This window comes from Chaetura pelagica, unplaced genomic scaffold, assembly GCF_000747805.2.
Source record: "Chaetura pelagica isolate M959 unplaced genomic scaffold, ChaPel_1.0 scaffold405, whole genome shotgun sequence".
NCBI lineage: Eukaryota > Metazoa > Chordata > Aves > Apodiformes > Apodidae > Chaetura > Chaetura pelagica.
In genome coordinates, this window is record NW_009953489.1 from 3580149 (window position 1) to 3597035 (window position 16887).

A 16887-nucleotide genomic window follows, 5' to 3' on the forward strand; every position below is an offset into this window, starting at 1 on the left:
TCTTTCCCTTTGGTACCTAACCACTTATTTTCAGCAGCTGGCTTCCTTGGAATTTTCTCCTATCAAAGTAACACAAAATATAACCATTCCTTTAGCATCCCAGGACTGAGAAGGTTGACTTGGTACTTGCTGGCTTCATGTAGCAGAAAACACCCAATGCAAACTAACCACTGGACATCAAAAAAGACTGGTTCATTCAGGTGCTTACAATTTTGGCACCTGCTTTGAAGAGCTGCTAGAGGTTCCTCATTGCAGGAGAGACAGTTCTACCTAGAAATTTAGCCCTCAGTTGCTTCTTCATTACTTCTACTCTCCAACATCAGTCAGAAACACTGAAGCTTATTCAGCACTTCTGGAAATTTTAACCTATCTGCCCTGTGTTTTTGACCAGTGAAGAATTTAGAGTGCTTTGCAAAACCTGCATTTACAAGGGGAACCCTCCAGATCCATCTTTTATACCAAGGAAAATGTGAATTGGTGTAAAAGAGATGAGAGACTCCTGCAAGAACAGGCACTAAGCAGCAGCAAAGCCAAGAAACCCAAGTGATTTTAAAGCTTTCTCAGTTACACTTGTACTTACAGGCAACATAAGCATTGTCCCTGGTGGTCCTGGCAAACCATCTGCTCCTGGAAGACCTGGGCGACCCGGTGGCCCCTACAAAAAGAAGAAGAAATGAAAAGAAACTTCTATAGCATCATTTTAGCCACGTCCCTCCACAAGCAGTAGCAGCTGTGAAGGCATATGTCACGACACAAAAGGCTCCCTATCGTGACAGACATGCATGGAGCATGGAGGCCTCCCAAGGCTATGGCACATTTTGTGGAAGCACATCTGCAATTCCCCTTCTTGCTTCCTGACCCAAACATTACCAGGGTCTGCCATATGCAATTTTGAAGTCAGCAACAGAAGATTCTGCAATTTCCAAGTTAATTGAGACCCTGTTTGTTAAAACCTACTAAAAAAGCCTATGGAATTTTATAACTCAGGTCAGTGAGACAGATCTGTGGAAAAAATAAGTACATTTCCATATGCGTTAAATCATCTGGATAATTCAATATTTCTCTCCTGTCTTCATTCTTTTTCAACTCTATGAGGCTACTTCCATCTACAATGGAGTAGTCCTGCCAGGGGCTGTAAATCAGCAGAATCCTGAGGATCTCAATGGACTTATGCTGATTAACAGCAGTTGAGTATCTTTAGCTTGCACTAAAGATACAAGTGTGCAGTAAAAGATCTATTGATGAAGCCATAAATAATCAAATATGGCCAATTTTGCTAAGACAGCCCATGGATTATTTGTATTCCCAGCTGTGTACTTGGCATGTAGCTTAAGTTAAGTTTGCACATCCATCCAGCAATCCTACATGCAAATGAGGATGACATCCAGCCACTCAACGTGAGGGCCTAAGTGCAATTCTCACACCAGCTTAAGGAGATGAAGGCTAGAGTGTCCTGGTCCCACCCCTGTGATGCCAAGAGGAGCCCATTGCTCATTCCATGGCAAGACAGACAGGACTGCCTGGCCAACAGCTCAAGCTTGAGGACTTGGACATTCTCCCATATAGTAAACACCAAAAATAAATCCATCATTTGAGACCCAAAGCTCTAGGAAGGGCAGGCAACAAAAATCTAGGTTAGTTCTCATTCTCTTCAACCTGCCTAAAGCCCTCCAGCCTGTGGCAAACACCAAACAAAAGTGAAAATAACACCCTGCCACAAATCACAGACACATATGGACACACTACAGGGACACAGAAGAGCCAGACCTTGCCCCAGGAAGTCACACACTCACCCCACAAGGCAAAGGGAGGTTGATAAAGGTGGGGAAGAAAAGAGGAAAAAAATAAATAGATAACAAAGTCCTTGGTTTATGAAAATCCCAAAGAACCAAAACATTGGATGTGTTATCCTGGCCCCACTGTCTTCCAGCAAGATCTTGGGGTATCTCTTTGCATCTTTCCCATCTCTTTACTCCCTTCTTCCTCCATGCCCTCTATGCCACATTCTGCTTCACATCTCCCTCATCATCTCCCCTTTACAAAGGAACCCCACATTTCAAGCCCCACTTTCAAGCACGGAATGAGCACCCACCAGCAGGGTGGAGGTGAGGAGCTGCTGGGCTGTGCTGGACCTGCCTGTGATGAGGGGGACAGAGCAGCACTGGGACCAGGAGTGAGTTCCACACCTCAACCAGCCCCAGGGATAACGCTGCTCCCAGTGCTGCAGCCACTGATTTATCAACAAAAAGAGCCACAAAAAAAACCCAAACCCCACCAAAACCAATCCAGCAGCTGCCTCTGCACTGAAGGGAGACCTGCACAACACACCAGCCCATCCCTTTTTCCAGACAAGCTCATGATGTTACATTCATGCTGTTTACTTAGTCTGGCCAACACTGGGGTCCCTGAGCCCACTACTGAGGTGCAGAGGGCAGACCCATCTGTTGGAGCAGAAGCACAATGAATAATTTAGGCCAGGCTCATTTTATATAATAAACTCCATCTCTCTCTCTCCTAACTCTGGTCCTGCACATGATGGATCAGGAATGAGCTTGTTTATCTCTGTGTACTCTGCTCAACAAATGTTGATGTAGGGTTTTTCTACACAAACCTCTTTTTGCTTCAGGTTGGGTGTGTGAGGTCCTGGCCTGGCAGGGTGGAGCAGCAAGGGGCAACAGAATGGAAGAAAAAAATCAAACCCATGGAGTACTTGGTAAATTTTAATTCATGAAAGCCTTTAAAAAACACAGCATGTCAGGCTTGCAGTGTCAATCTGTCACTCATTATGTAAATAGAGATTTGCTGATATGTAGCAGCCAGGGATGGGGACTTCAGCTTTCATTTGGTGCAGTGTTTTAAAAAGCCACTGAGAGCAAACACTAATGCAGTATTTCAAGGGAATGTTTAAGCTGAAACCCCTGGCAGTGCCCAGGCTCCTCAAGCAGCAGGCAGGGACAGACCAAGTGGTGCCCAGCAGTACTGAACTTTCCCTTTTGCTTTAAGTGTCTCTCTCTAAATTATTTTTCTGCCATTTTCAGCCCTTGTCAGAAAATTACATGACAGAAGATCTTTAAGTTATTTGGGGTCTCTTAGACAAAGCAGTGCTTGCCCTCTGATGGAAAAAAAGGACACCCTGAAAATGTCAAGCCTTTCAGAACCCCAAGAAGGGTTTTAGGGACCTATTGCATTTCTGAGATGCAAAACCATCCTCAGGGGGAATAAGTCCATTGGGACACAATGACTCTATGGCCTTGGCAAACACAATTACTGCTTTGCAACCAGCCTTCCTCCAGAGGGGGGGAGCCCCCCAAGCACCCAGACACCTCAGATTTCAACACCCAGTAGGGTTGGTTGATTAGTTTAATGCTGCAGCTCATCTCCTTCAAAGGAGCATATTTCCCCACTTCCTTCATTCCAGTCTGGAGTACCTGTGAAATAATTCTCTGGTCTCCCAAGTGCCATATTTTCTTCTTCCCACTGCCTAAGTCATCCTAAACCACCCTCTCTGCAGATGAGTCCTCAGAAACCTCCCACAACCAGGCTGCTCTGCAGCTCTGCCAGTGATTCAAGATCTTCCTCACATTGTAAAGTAACTGGGATAAATGAACAAACTGACATGATGAATAAAACTGAGCTAAATGAGTGTTGGCCAATATTAACATAGCTGAATATTGTTGGTATATTAATTCAGTGCACCTGCCTGATTGCAAATAAAAAGTCCCTCTATCAGATGCAGGCACAAGAAATGTTTCTCACTGTACACACACAAGTATCATGTAAATTCATGAGCTATATGCAGGGTTAATAATAAACAAATTAAAAGGGGAGCTGCTCTAATTGAAAATAAGTATTTTAATACAGTTGCAGTTCCTGGTTCTGCAAGTTCATTGCTTCTCCAAGCACAATGTGCTGTATTCCATTCTCTTCAGGGCACAGAAAAGCAGGATGTGCCCTCTGTGCTGTAATGCAAATTGTGCCTTTCATTTCAGGGTGTGGAGCAGCACCACTAGGGACAGTGTCTGCTCCTGATGGGCTTTGCATGGCCCTCCAAGAGGAGCCTGGTCTGCATTTGCCTGGACTGATGACAGAAATACAGACTTTCTTGTCACCAGGGTCAGCATCCATCCTGCCGGGCAACTGAATTCTTTGGAGCAGAAGCAGCACATCAAAGGGAGAAGAGAAAGCTGGACAATATGTAGAACCCATGAAGGATGAAAGCCCACCAAGAGCCTGATGAAGCCACACAGATCTTTTGACTAATCCTAGACCACTGCTGGGAACTTGCCCATCCTCTATGAAGTCTAACAGCCAAGGATGCAGAGCCCTCCCTTGGTCCTTCTGCTGGGGCAGTGCAGGAGGGGCCAGGACCAGTGTCTCAAGGGTTAAGACAACTTCTCTGGGTGGTGGCCCTGGCTCCTGGCCACAGGCTGAGCCACAGCTTTGTATTGACTTCCTGAGCTTGCAGGCACCGATGGATGCAGCCCAGGCAGGGCCCCTCCTTCTCAATCATGTCCCAACCACACGAAATGTTATTACTGCTCCATCAAAAACTAAGAGTACACCAGGAGTGTGAAGAAGGTGTGAGGCTTTACAACAGTGCTCCAGGGGGGATGTGGGAGCACAGCAGCCAGCAAATTTCAGCCGAGGCCCCAGGGACTAGCAAGACAGATCCTTCATTAAATAAATAATAATAAAAACCCCAGCAACATCCAGGGCCCCAGGTTAGGGTCATTGCCACAAGAATGCCCCAACACCTGGGTAATATCAAGTACACCTTGAAGCTGCAGCAGACTCTTCCCAGTGCAGGGTGGCAATAGTTTTATTTGTCTCAGCAGTTGCATTTTGCAATTTGTGTGTCATCAGGCTGGGAGGTGAATATCAAAGGTTTGGAGGCAGCTGGTTGCTGTCCTCAAGCATGCAGGAAAGCTGGGAATGCAACTCCTCCTGCTGGTTCCCTGCAGAGTCCTAAACCCACCCTGATGGGATGGTATTTTAGGATGGCAATTTGGAAGAGCACTAAGCTGTAGTGGGGCAGTTTCCCATCTCCTGCTTACTGTTGCTGAGCAGGTGGGATGGTGAATGGTGGTTCAACCAAAATCTGCCAGAAGATGCTTCCCACATACCCAGGAGGCAGACAGGATGCAGGTCCCTGTCTGGAAACCAACTGTTGGATCAGTGGAGGATGCTGTGGGGCAGGTGAGCCTGCCACAGGGAGCCTGAGAAACATGCTCAGGATCTCAGTAATCAGAGCAGGGGAGTGTTTGCTGATCAGTGCTCCCTCCTCAGAAAGGTGTGTTGCATCCCCCAGGGGACAGTCCCAACAGCAGCCCAGGGTTGTGTTGGGGCTCATCTCCTGTCACCTGCATCACTGCTGCTCTCCTCTCCTCTGCTTTCCCAGAGAAACTCTGGAAAAACAGTCCTCTGCCCCAAGCCTGAACCCCACCCCTGGGCACATTTGTTGCCCTATTTCCTGATGGGACTGTCAGGATGCCCAAGGCCAGGGCTGGAGGCTGCCCTGGGGCTGCAGGGAGCCCCATTCCCCAGCTGACACAGCAGCAGCACTGGATGCTCTTCTGAAACCTCTGACTGTGCTCAGCACCACGATGGGCTGAGACACCAAAACTGTGTCAACCTTCAAGCTCCGTTTGTTTTGCTCACACAAACCTGCCCAAATCAATGAATTTACTCAAGCGAGAGGGCAGCTGCAGGTCCACGTGGCCTTCTGTGCTGCTGCTGCTCCAGGCCCTCACGCTGCTCTGCAGGGCTGCATCCCAACAGGAGCTGCCTTCCTCCTCCTCCTCCTGCATCCCAACAGGAGTTGCCTTCCTCCTCCTCCTCCTCCTGCATCCCAACAGGAGCTGCCTTCCTCCTCCTCCTCCTGCATCCCAACAGGAGCTGCCTTCCTCCTCCTCCTCCTCCTCCTGCATCCCAACAGGAGCTGCCTTCCTCCTCCTGCATCCCAACAGGAGCTGCCCTCCTCCTCCTGCATCCCAACAGAAGCTGCCTTCCTCTTCCTCCTCCTGCATCCCAACAGGAGATGCCCTCCTCTTCCTCCACCTCCTCCTGCATCCCAACAGGAGCTGCCCTTCTGCTCCTCCTCCTGCATCCCAACAGGAGCTGCCCTTCTCCTCCTGCTCCTGCATCCCAACAGGAGCTGCCTTCCTCCTCCTCTTCCTGCATCCCAACAGGAGCTGCCCTCCTCCTGCCAGCAGAGACTCAGAGGAGATTCGCTGTTACAGGATGAGAAGCATTTTAGGGCTCCAGTGATCCACCACAGCCCCACTTTGCACACACAGAAATGCCCCAAGGCTTTAGCCCAAGAGAAGAAAAGCAGAGATACTCACTCTCTCCCCAGGGTCACCCATTAAGCCCACAGGTCCAGTTGGTCCTGGAGGTCCTGGAAGGCCCTAGCATAGAAAAGACAAGGTGGGGAAAAAAAGTCACTGAAGGAAAATGTGCTGTCATTTATAACATATTTGTACAACGAGCAGAGAAATAATTAGGACTTTGTTTATTTTTGCACCAGAAATGGGCCCCGAGGCTCTATGTGCACGTGCACAGCATATGGAAGCAGCAGAGTGTGGGCACAGGAGGGTGCTGAGACCTCCACCTGCACCCAGCACCCCAGAGCCACACACATCCTTCTGTGCAGGGTGTGGGTCACAGAATGTGGGGGGTTGGAAGGGACCTCCAAAGATTATAGAGATAAAGTGCCACTTACTGCTGGGCCTTCAGGACCAGGAGGGCCTTCCACCAGCATCCCCTGGGCAGGAGGAAGAGAAAGAAGTGATTACAAGGCACATCCTCAAAGTCACTTTGACTACAGGGCTGGAAAGCCCAAAGCTTTACCTGTTCTTACATATTACAGGTCTTGCTGCTAAGGTCTAACCATCCCAGAGCTGAAGGGTTTCCACTCTGGATGACATCTCTGGTGTCCCCACTGCCCGTTGAAAAGCCAAGTACCATCTGAGTCACACAGGGCACAACAAAACAGCCCTTTCCCCCAGCACAGGGTCACCTTTCTAACCCCAACCCTTCTCCCTTTGCTCATGGCCAGGCAAAGGGCAGACCCTGGGGCACATCCAGCTGGGGTGGAGCAGAAGAGCAGCTTCTCTTCAGGAAGAAGCTGCTTCTAGACCAAAGCAGCTCACAAGAAAAAAAAAGGTTAATGATGAAATGGAAAGCTTTTTTCTTCAATTACTTTCCCAGCAGACTGCATGCTGTGATTTACTCCGTGTACCTAGGAAATCACTGTGTGGGCAAAACAGTAGAATTATATTATTCCACCCCTTTTAATCTAAATATTTTGTCATAACCTTAAATCAGGTCTGTCACATACTCAGTAGAATTAAGTTGTGGGTTTCCCCCCCCTTCCTAAGCATGTAAGAGGCAGGAAGAAACCTCCCAATAAACCTGGCAAATGTTTTCCAGGAGGCTTCAGGGTGATCTGTTGGGAAGAGCCCCACAGTGAGCACTGCCCTCTGGAGCAGTGACCATGTCCCCAGCAGCACCCAGGTTAAGCCAAAGAATTCCCAGCACTTGCCAGTTTATCCATAGGCAAACAGGGACGTTGCTCCTATGGGAGGAAATCAGCCTGTAAAACTGTGGATTAGCAGAGTCAGCTCGTATGGGAAAAGCCCAGAGGAAGCAAGTGCAGGGACTGGTCTCAAATCACCCTTGGCCCATCTCCTGGGCTCAAGCTCTGGTGCCAAAAGCCTCAGCTGACCCCACAGCAGCCAGGGCTGGGCTGAAAGAGTTGGAACTGTCTAGAGGAAAATCCAGGCATTCCTGCCCCAAGAGCTACAGTCTCCCAGCCCACACGAGAAAAGAGTATGGTAAAATACCTCCATTGCCACACACCAGCCCTGCTTCCATCAGTGGGGTGCATGTTCCTGCAGCACTAAGTGATGGCCAGCACTGTTTGCTGTCTCTCCCAGTGCCCATCCCACTCGTTACCACCTCGTTTAAAATCTGGCTTTGGTTTCCCTTGGATGTGTCAGGGGAAATTTGCTGCTGCTGTTAACACAGAGATGCCTGTGCAGTTGTTCTTCACCAGGAAAGAATTTAGGTCACAGACTTCACCCCATGCCCACTTGGATGGGAGTTCCACTGTCTGCCATGGGGACACTGCTTTCCTCTGGGGGGGAATTAGGGGTGAGTCTTACACAACGTTTCTCCAGCTTACACCAAGCCTGAGCTATTTGTTGGAGGCTTTGGAGAAGAGGAAAGCTATCCTTGTGCCCCAGGATATCCACTAAGCACTGGCTCCTTTTCAGACACACCATGAAGACATTGCACAGGTAACCCCAGAGGTCCCAGCAAACCTTTCCCCATGCAGACACCCCAAGGCCCATCCCTGCTGAGACCAGTGATGGCACATTTTGGTGTGGCAGGCTCCAAACCAGAAATTAGCAATTCTTTCTGGGCAAAGAGCAAAGAGCCATGACCCACATAGGTCTCCCCAGGACATTTTTGAGCTGCTGGTGCCAGAATTACCACGGTCTGAGCAGGCACAGCACTGGGGCTCTGCTCCCCATTGGCAGCTGCAGAGCCTCAGGATGCTCCTCAGCATGGGGGAGAAGTCAGGACTAATTAGCCAATTTGAAATGCAAACATCTTTGGCATCTTCCCATATTTATCTGTTGGTTTATGTTGAGCTCCAGCTTCAGGGACATCTGGAGATTGTCCTCTGCAAGAAAGCTCTGCTGTTCATATGACTGCTCATCAACAGGAGAGATGGAAACATGGGAGGGATTTGGGACCAGTGGGGGATGCCACAGAGGGTGATTGCCTTGGGGGTAAGCAAGCAAACCATGAATTTGGGACTGTCCCTGGGGAAAACAGGGTGTTGGTTCCACTCTATCAACACCCAAGTGTGTCAATTGCTACTCACAAGTGAAGATGCTGTCACAGAACCAGAGCTGGCTGCATCCCACGGTGCCGCCACAGAGAGGCTGATCAAACCCTTCCTGAAGGCAGGTGTGAGCACCCACGAAGGTCAGGAAAGGTTTGGGGAGGAGGGGAAGGCAGCCGGGTGCCTCCAGAGCTGGGACACAGGGAGATGCCAGCACCATCCCTGCCTGCATCCCTCCTGCTCCCCCTGCGCTGCCCGGCGGCTCCAGCGAGCGTCAGCACCGAGCCGGGCTGCAAGGGCAGGCAGCTCAGGGAAAGGGAGATAAAACCCAGCAGAATCCCACTCCTGCCTTTGGTTTTTATTCCCCCCTCTGCTGCAGCTCCCGTTGAAAAAAAATAAAATTAAAAATTAAGATCAAAAGGAGCCCAAAAGCACAGCAAACCTGAATTTTTCCCTGCTAAAGAGGAACTGCACAGAGAGGGAAAAGCTGCATTTGGTCTTGTTTACTTTCTGGCAAAAGCTGTGCACGGTCCCAGTGTTTTGAAACAGTGGAGGCAGCCAAATTCTTTCTGGATGATTAAACTTAACTATTTTGTTTGCTTTGTAGCATTTCAGATTGGTTCTGGACGGGGCAGGCTGGGTTTCTGCTCCTGGGGGTGTTCAGCTGCCCCCACCTTTCCCACATCTCTGCTAAGCAACTTGCTCACTCTGCCTTTCATGTGCAGGAAAGGTCAGAAATACACTTCTAAGGCACTCGGTTCAAGGCTTTTCAAGCCTTGCTGCTGCACCCCAGGCTCACCCCAGCTGCCCCTCTGCTGTCTGCAGAAGTGTCAGGAACAGAAGCAAAGGGAGGGAGAATTAAAAGGGAAGGAATGGCCTGTGAGGGATGGGAAGTGCTGCTGGTGGCCCCTCTGCCAAGGGAAACCAGGTTAATTGAGTTGCTGGTGCACAGTGAGCATGTGCTTGGCCCTTCAGAGATGAGGCTCAGGGGAGGTGGTTCTAAGGACCCACATTCCCATTTCCAGCCTGGGGGTACCTCAGCATCCTGACACAACAAGGGACAGACCCACGGCCAGACCAAAGCCACTTACTCTGCTCAACTCAGCCCTCTGAGCAAGCACCAGCCAGGAGAGCTGAGGATCAGCTCCATCTTCACCTCAAGGGGTGCTCAGTTGGGCACCCACATTTCTTGCAGATTGCAAAGGGCACAGACAGTTTGTAACTGTGTTTTGGAAGGAAAAATAACCTCAGAAGCAGGCCAGGCCAGAAATAAAGTTCCAGGTTCCACTCCCAGGACAGCACAGAGTTTCTCTGAAAGTGGAAAGCTGGTAGGACCCTGAGGCAGGAGCAAATCTCTGCTCTTCCACAGCTGTGTGCAAGGAGAACCTTTTTATTTCCACAGAGATTAACTCGTTAGTTGCACAATTAAAGCCCCAAGCTGCAAGTTCAGGTCAGGATGTGACCTGGTGCTCAGGGGAGCAGGGTCACTGCCCAGCCAGGGACACTTCCAAATCCCCAGAGAAGTGAGACATGCCCACTGCCTATTACTTCCTCTCTAGATGGCCTAATTTTTATTTTAGTAAATGAGACATTTCATGGGATGTTTTGCACTTCCTTCCAAATTTAGGTCAGTTCTTGAAGTTAAATAATAATAATAATAATAATGACAGCATTTTCTCTTAGAAGGTTTCAAAATGAACTGAGTAGTTCTTCCATGAGTTTTTCCACCACTGGGAGCACCAAGCCCTACCAAACACACCTCTTGTACCTTTTTCCACGGGGGAAAAACACCAACCCAGACCCCAAAAGCCCAGCTGGTCCTTACCGGCTCAATAATGGCTGGTTCCCCCTTCTGTCCCTTCTCACCCCGTGGGCCACCAATCTGCAGCACACAAAGACAAGACAAAGCCAGACAGTCAAAGAGGACATCACCAGCATCACTGCTCTGAGTAGGATCTGGAGGTCCTGGGAGTGCTGATGTTCAGGTAGAAATGAAACAGGTCACCTCCTTGCCTTGTGCAACAGGCACATGGTGGATGAACCCAGGTGAGATGTTCCCACTGGTGCTTGTGTTGCTAATCCCAATGCTACAAGTTATGGGAAAGCAAACATCTTGAAGTAGGGTGGAAAATGAACCCTCTTACCCCTTCGTAGATGGTGTCCTGGTTAGCAGGCATGCCAGGGCCAATGTCAGGAGAGACTGTGCGGTCATAATAGTTATCATAGTAATTCCCATCATATTCTTTTATTGTTTCCTCCGTGAAGTCTTTATCCAGGTCATCTCCTCCTTGAGCAGCCTGGAAGCAAAAGAGCAGCAACATGTTAGGCTGCACACATTGGAAATCTAAGGGGAACACTGTGGGTTTTGCAAAGAGAAGGTTTATAATAATAGTTGCAAACAAAAGCACAAAAAGAGTTAAATTCTGGGATTTTAAGGTCTCTAGTGACCTCCAAGGGTCTTCTCCAACAGCAGGCAAGAAGGCTGGGAGGATCTTCATGACATTTCATGAAGACTTCTCCAACGACCCGTGAAACAACGTTGTGAGTGTAAAAGTTTGAGCAAGGAAAAGAGGACACAGCACAAGGCAGCAGCTCATGTCAGGAGGCTCCTGCAAACACTGAAGCTCTAAAGAAACAGGAAATGGAAATTTCAAACTCCTCCTCATCTCTCCCAGCCTCAGTGTTGGAGACTCTGGATCATGAAGCGTAAAAAGTCACACATCCAGTCACATATTTTAAATGCACATCAAAACCACAACGTGTTATTAAGAGTGTCTGATTACACAAGGAAATGTGGAAAAATCCGAGTTCTTTTCTACAAAAACCTCCCGTTTGTTTAGTCTGGGGTCCAAGCTGAGATTGTGCTTGTCCAAAGAAATTGTTACAAATCTGATGCATTAATCCCTGGATCCTTCCTAAATCCTTACAGCAACAGCTGTTACAGGCCACAAGCAAGGACATCCAGACAAGTATCACAATTTCCTTGCTTCTCTCCACACTCCTGTGCTTCCTGCAGCCTGGCAGGCAACTGTCTCTTGGCATCCCTTCAGTCTGAGAAACATGGTAAAGAAAATATCCTGATAATTTTGTTTCTTTCTTTCCTTCTTTCCTATCCAAGTAATGACCAAAATGGGCCACAAATTGAATTATTTCCAGTGTTTCCCAGAGAATTTACCCCCTCACTACAATCAATTCAAAACCCCTTCAATGCCACCAGCACTTGCAGACTTGTTTCTGTGCCAACACTGCTCAGAACCCATAAGCACCAGCATCTGTATACAAATTCAAAAAGTTTTAAAGTAAGAATAAGCCCAGTGCTAAGGCTGTGATCCCACCTTTTATACCTCTGCAAATACCAACTGGTCTGTGCAGAAATTACAGTTTGGCAATTACTCAATTAGAAAACTTGGAAGCTGCATCATTTTTCCTTTGCACCATCCAAATGGATCTGGCACCATCACATGCTTTTTTTTTTTATCCTGCTTGGAACCTTTTGCCTAGGCTTGCACTTTGAAACCCTAAAATCTAGTTCCTTTGCTGTAAGACTTCCAGGATAACACAGCAAGCTTTTTTCAAATTGTAGTTATTCACATTCATGTCAAAAATGTCTGGTTTGATGTTTTGATTAAGATTCCCAAATCAATTTGCATGGAAAGACACGTTTTGAATAACTAGGCAGAAGAGGAAAGTTCTCCACGCTGAGATTTGCAGGTGCTTTGGAGAAGAACAAAAACAAAAGCCTAAAAATAATCCCTCAATGCTGGTAGACAGGCTGAATCAGAAAACAGTCCTCAACGAGATGAGGTCCAAAAACTCAGTGTGCAAAATCCTGTAGTTCTCCTTCCCTGGTAACAGCTTCACTTAAATCACCTTGTAGCCTTCCCTTCAGAGGAGGTGCTGGTAGGAAACTCTGGTCTCTGCATCTGGACAAGTAAAGCAAACTGCCTGACAAAGAGCAGGCAGTGAACAGGAGCTATCTGTCCCCAGCTCCCCTGGTTCACAGGAGTGTTGCTGCCTGCTAACTCTTGGAATTGCTTCACTGGCATTTATCAGGGAGTTATTAGCCATAATGAAACCCAAGCCCAGGGGAGTTCCTGAACTGCATCTGCCTCCAAAACCTCTTCAGCACAGGCTCCATGAAGTTTCACTTGTGTAAAACTAAATCCTCTTTCAGTTCCCATCGTAGGAATTACAGTCTTCCCAGAACGCCCACAGGTGAACTCTCAACAGCAAGGGACACGTCCCAGTGGTGCAAGAGCCCTGGGAAAGGAATGACCATTGCACCAGCCCCACGTTGTCCTGTTTGGCCCCATGAGCTCCAGTGACAGTGCCAGGGCTGGCACCAGTGGCAGCCTGGGGACACCCAGTGTCCCTGCCCACCCCTGCCACATGCTCCCACTCCTGTGCTGGAGCATGGGGGCTCTGGCTGCAGGCAGGATCCTGGAGCAGCTTGAAATTACAGCACTTACTTGTGGCCACAAGCACTTACTTTCCTTCCTAAAGTAGCCAAAACACTTACGGAATTTTTTATATGTATATTTTAAGAGCAAATAAACTTCTCCAAGCACTTTAGTAGCCTATCTCCTGCTGAACCCCTGTTTCTAATAACAGGTATTAGGCAGGCAATTACACACACGAGCTCCTGATCCTCACTTCCATATTGCTCATAAAGCAACTTGGCCTGCTGCTGGATTAAGGGATTCAATTTCCCCAGGAGTTTGTGGCTGCTTAGCTCCCACTCTGGGGTCTAAACCTGAAATCCCTACCCCCCTGGGGATTTGTCCCTCAGGCTGGCACATTTTGAGAGCCTTCCCCATGTCACACTCTGTTAGACTTCGCTTCACTGCACAAGAATCTCCTCCAGCCAGACAAGTTGTGTCCTTTTCTCTGCTCATCAGCAGAGATTTGCTGGAGCAGCCCCACAACTCTCCCCATTCAAACACTGCCTCTTGGAGCTGCTGGAGGGGGACACTTGGCACATGAGATGCCTGCTGGGAGCAGGCTGAGCTCCCAATGTGGGAAAGCTTCACCCTGTGCTTCCCCACCTGAACTTTCCTCCTCTTCTACTTCTTTTTCCTAACAACTAAAGTGGCTCATGAGCCTCTTATTTCCTCTTCCAATTTATTTTTTTTTTAAGGCCAAGTTATCCAATCCTTAATTCCTCTCCATTAGAAAGTTCAAGCTTGGCCAAAGATTTCTGGCTCTTTGTCAGGGAACAGAGCAGTTTCCCATCCACAGGTTCCCTCAGGTTGGCACTCACTTCCTCGATACGCTGGAGCCTTCTCTGGTTTCCTCTGTGCATCATTTTGGGCTGCTCAGCCTCCTCCACTGCTTTTTCATGCCCAGTTGGCTGGACTCAATCCCCACCTCCAGCCCCCAGGGTGGCTGGCTCCCCTCCTGCCTTGCTCCAGCTGCTCAGCTTGGACACTTTCCCCAACACCTTTTCATTCAAGCTTCCAAGTCCAACTCCAAATACATTGGCCAACTTTTCCTGTCTCTTTTGCCACCCCCCAGCACCTCCCAGAAAGTCTGGAGTAACTCAGTAATTCTCCATTGGAGGAGGAACCACAAAAGTCTGCCAAGTCCCATCCTACCTCCCAGAAAATGTTATCCCACTATTGACTCCCCTTGCTGATGATCCTGGATAATCAAGAACTTGCCTTGTCTACTGTAGTTCTTGCCTTGCAGAATGAGCTACACAGCTGCACAACAATTCATCTCAGTCTCTTCTAAGGATGAGACCAATGTTCATCTCTTTGAGCACTGGTATAAAAAGCAAGAACTGGGCAAGTCTTAAGGACAAAAGGGTCTCAAGTGCAACATGTTTCAGTCAAAGCACATGAAAGGTAACTAAAAACATAATCTGTCCAACAGAAATGGCAGCTGGGGGATCTGGACTGATCTCAGCTTTGAGCAGATCTGTGCACAAAATGGAGAGGCCCTCTCTGGGTGAGCAGTTGTTTGGAGTCAAGGACTTGCCTCAGTGCTGAAATGTGGGGTTTTTTTGAAATCACAATCTGCAAAACATAGAGATGCTATTTGATGGGAATGACAAAATGAAAAATATTGATGTCCCCCATCAAATAAACATTTTAAGGATTTATATTAATAGCTTTGAAATAAAATACTTTTACTTAGATTTTAACATCAACCCTCATTTTTCTTTTTGTCAGATAAGCACTTTGCACAGGGAAATGCAGATGTCAATATGAACAAGTGTTTCCAGGGGAATATTCTTTAACCAAATTCTAAATCTGTGTTCCACACCCTGAAATATCTGGAGAGAACATATTTCACAAGAATTTTCCCTTTCCAGCAGCTGCCCAAACCACGTGCAGATTTACCATCCAAATTATCACATCTCCTTTGCTCTCAGGGCTATGAAACACCAGAATCAATTAAAAACAAAGTGAAAGGAAAAAGAAAACAAAACACTGTTAATTAAGATTACATCGGTCTCATTGTAGGTGATGACGGTACTTGTGGGGAGTTCAGCTTCCACAGCATTTTCAGTGAGTCCACCCTGGGTGTCTACTTCTTCATTATAGTTGACATCTTCATAGGGGAGAGGTGTGAAGTACTCCTCATTAATGGTTTCATAGTTGTACTCATCCACGAGTGGGTCATCCACTGTAGTGTCCCCTGTCGTCTGCTTCCCGGGGTTCCCTCCATCAGGTGCTGGTGTGGGGGCAGGAGGGTCCTACAGTACAGAAATAAAAGGCCAGAATCAGAGCAACAAAGAAAATTCTGCACTATCCTCCACCTTCTCCTCATTTATCATAGAATTATACATAGAATGGCTGGGGTTGGAAGGGACCTTCAACTTCATCTCTGTGCCAGGACCCTGCGTTGGTACCTGCTTGGTTTCAGGTCTCTCGCCAGCAGCCACTTCAGGAGTGCTGGGTTTGGTGGTGGGTGCTTCTGGCTTTACAGCTTCATCAACATCTTCATAGTAGGGGTACTCATAGTAGTAGGTGTCACCTTCTCCCTCCCCATCAGTGTACTGCAAAGAGAAGACGAGATGCAGAAAATAAGCTGGCAGCACCCAAACACCTTCCTGCCAGCTCTTTTAGACATTGCTTCATGCCCACAGGGCCATGCTGAGATGTAGATCCATGCAGTGAAATCTTCCCCTTCTTTTTGTTCACCAGCTTCTGTGACACCTTCACCAAGAGCCTGGCTTCAGGCTTCTTTGGCAACGGCTGCAATTTGAGGAGGTTCCTGATCACCCATTGGTCCTGTGGCACATTCTCCCTTCTCAGAGGGGGTTAACATACCCTGCAGCAATTCACTCACCCACAAGAACAAAATTCAACAAGAAAAAAAAACCTTTTTTTTTTTTTTTTAAACCTCAGATTGTTGAGACCTGCCAGGTCACCCATCTGACCTGTTCACAGAGGAGAAAGAAAACACTTGCATTGCACAGCTGCTCTGAGAAGCAGCGATGCTACTTTCACACATCCATCTGCACTAACAGCATCCCTGGGACTCCCCATCCACCCGTGGCCAGCAGGCAGGGGCCTTCAGAAACAAGATCTTTTCCACGTTTTCCACAAGGCGTCAGTCACTCTTCAAGATGAAATACAAACAAAACCTTTGGTTAGAGCCAGACATGGCAAATCTCTTTGCCATGGCTCACGCTGGCAGCAGGCTCTGGCGCGTGGAAGAGTTATTCTTACATGGAGCAATGCAGCCCAAAGACAAGCCAGCCCTTGTTGAGTTGCTGGCTCTGAAAGCAGTTTTATTTTCCTACTACCACATATTCTGATCGCACTGGAGTCTATTTTATTTTACTTATTTATTGTTTCTCCAGAAGTGCAGGCAAAGCGGTCACGGCACTTGCCCGGGACTGGGCGGCTGTGCCTCGTGTGCGAGCGTTGCTCTGCTCCCCAAAGCCCTGCTTGCTGCAGGGCAATTCAATCCCAAATTTAAGCTGGACCAAGCTGATGGCATCACAGTTTTGTGGGTACTCAGCAGCAGCCCACAAACCCGAGACCTGCTGAAGACAAAAGAGCAGGTGGACCAGCAAATCA

General features: G+C 48.1%; 1 protein-coding gene across 2 annotated transcripts in view; it reads right to left on the reverse strand.

The window, feature by feature from the left end:
* Positions 1–16887, reverse strand: part of COL5A1 (collagen, type V, alpha 1) — a 144887-nt gene that overhangs the window by 60205 nt on the left and 67795 nt on the right. For both annotated transcript variants that reach the window (XM_009998856.1, XM_009998855.1), the window contains exons 6-12: positions 15711–15857; positions 15306–15554; positions 10999–11151; positions 10680–10736; positions 6722–6763; positions 6345–6407; positions 581–655 (exon numbers count right to left, since the gene is read on the reverse strand). In XM_009998856.1, coding sequence (XP_009997158.1) covers positions 581–655; positions 6345–6407; positions 6722–6763; positions 10680–10736; positions 10999–11151; positions 15306–15554; positions 15711–15857 — 786 coding nt within the window. The remainder of the gene's footprint in view (positions 1–580; positions 656–6344; positions 6408–6721; positions 6764–10679; positions 10737–10998; positions 11152–15305; positions 15555–15710; positions 15858–16887) is intronic.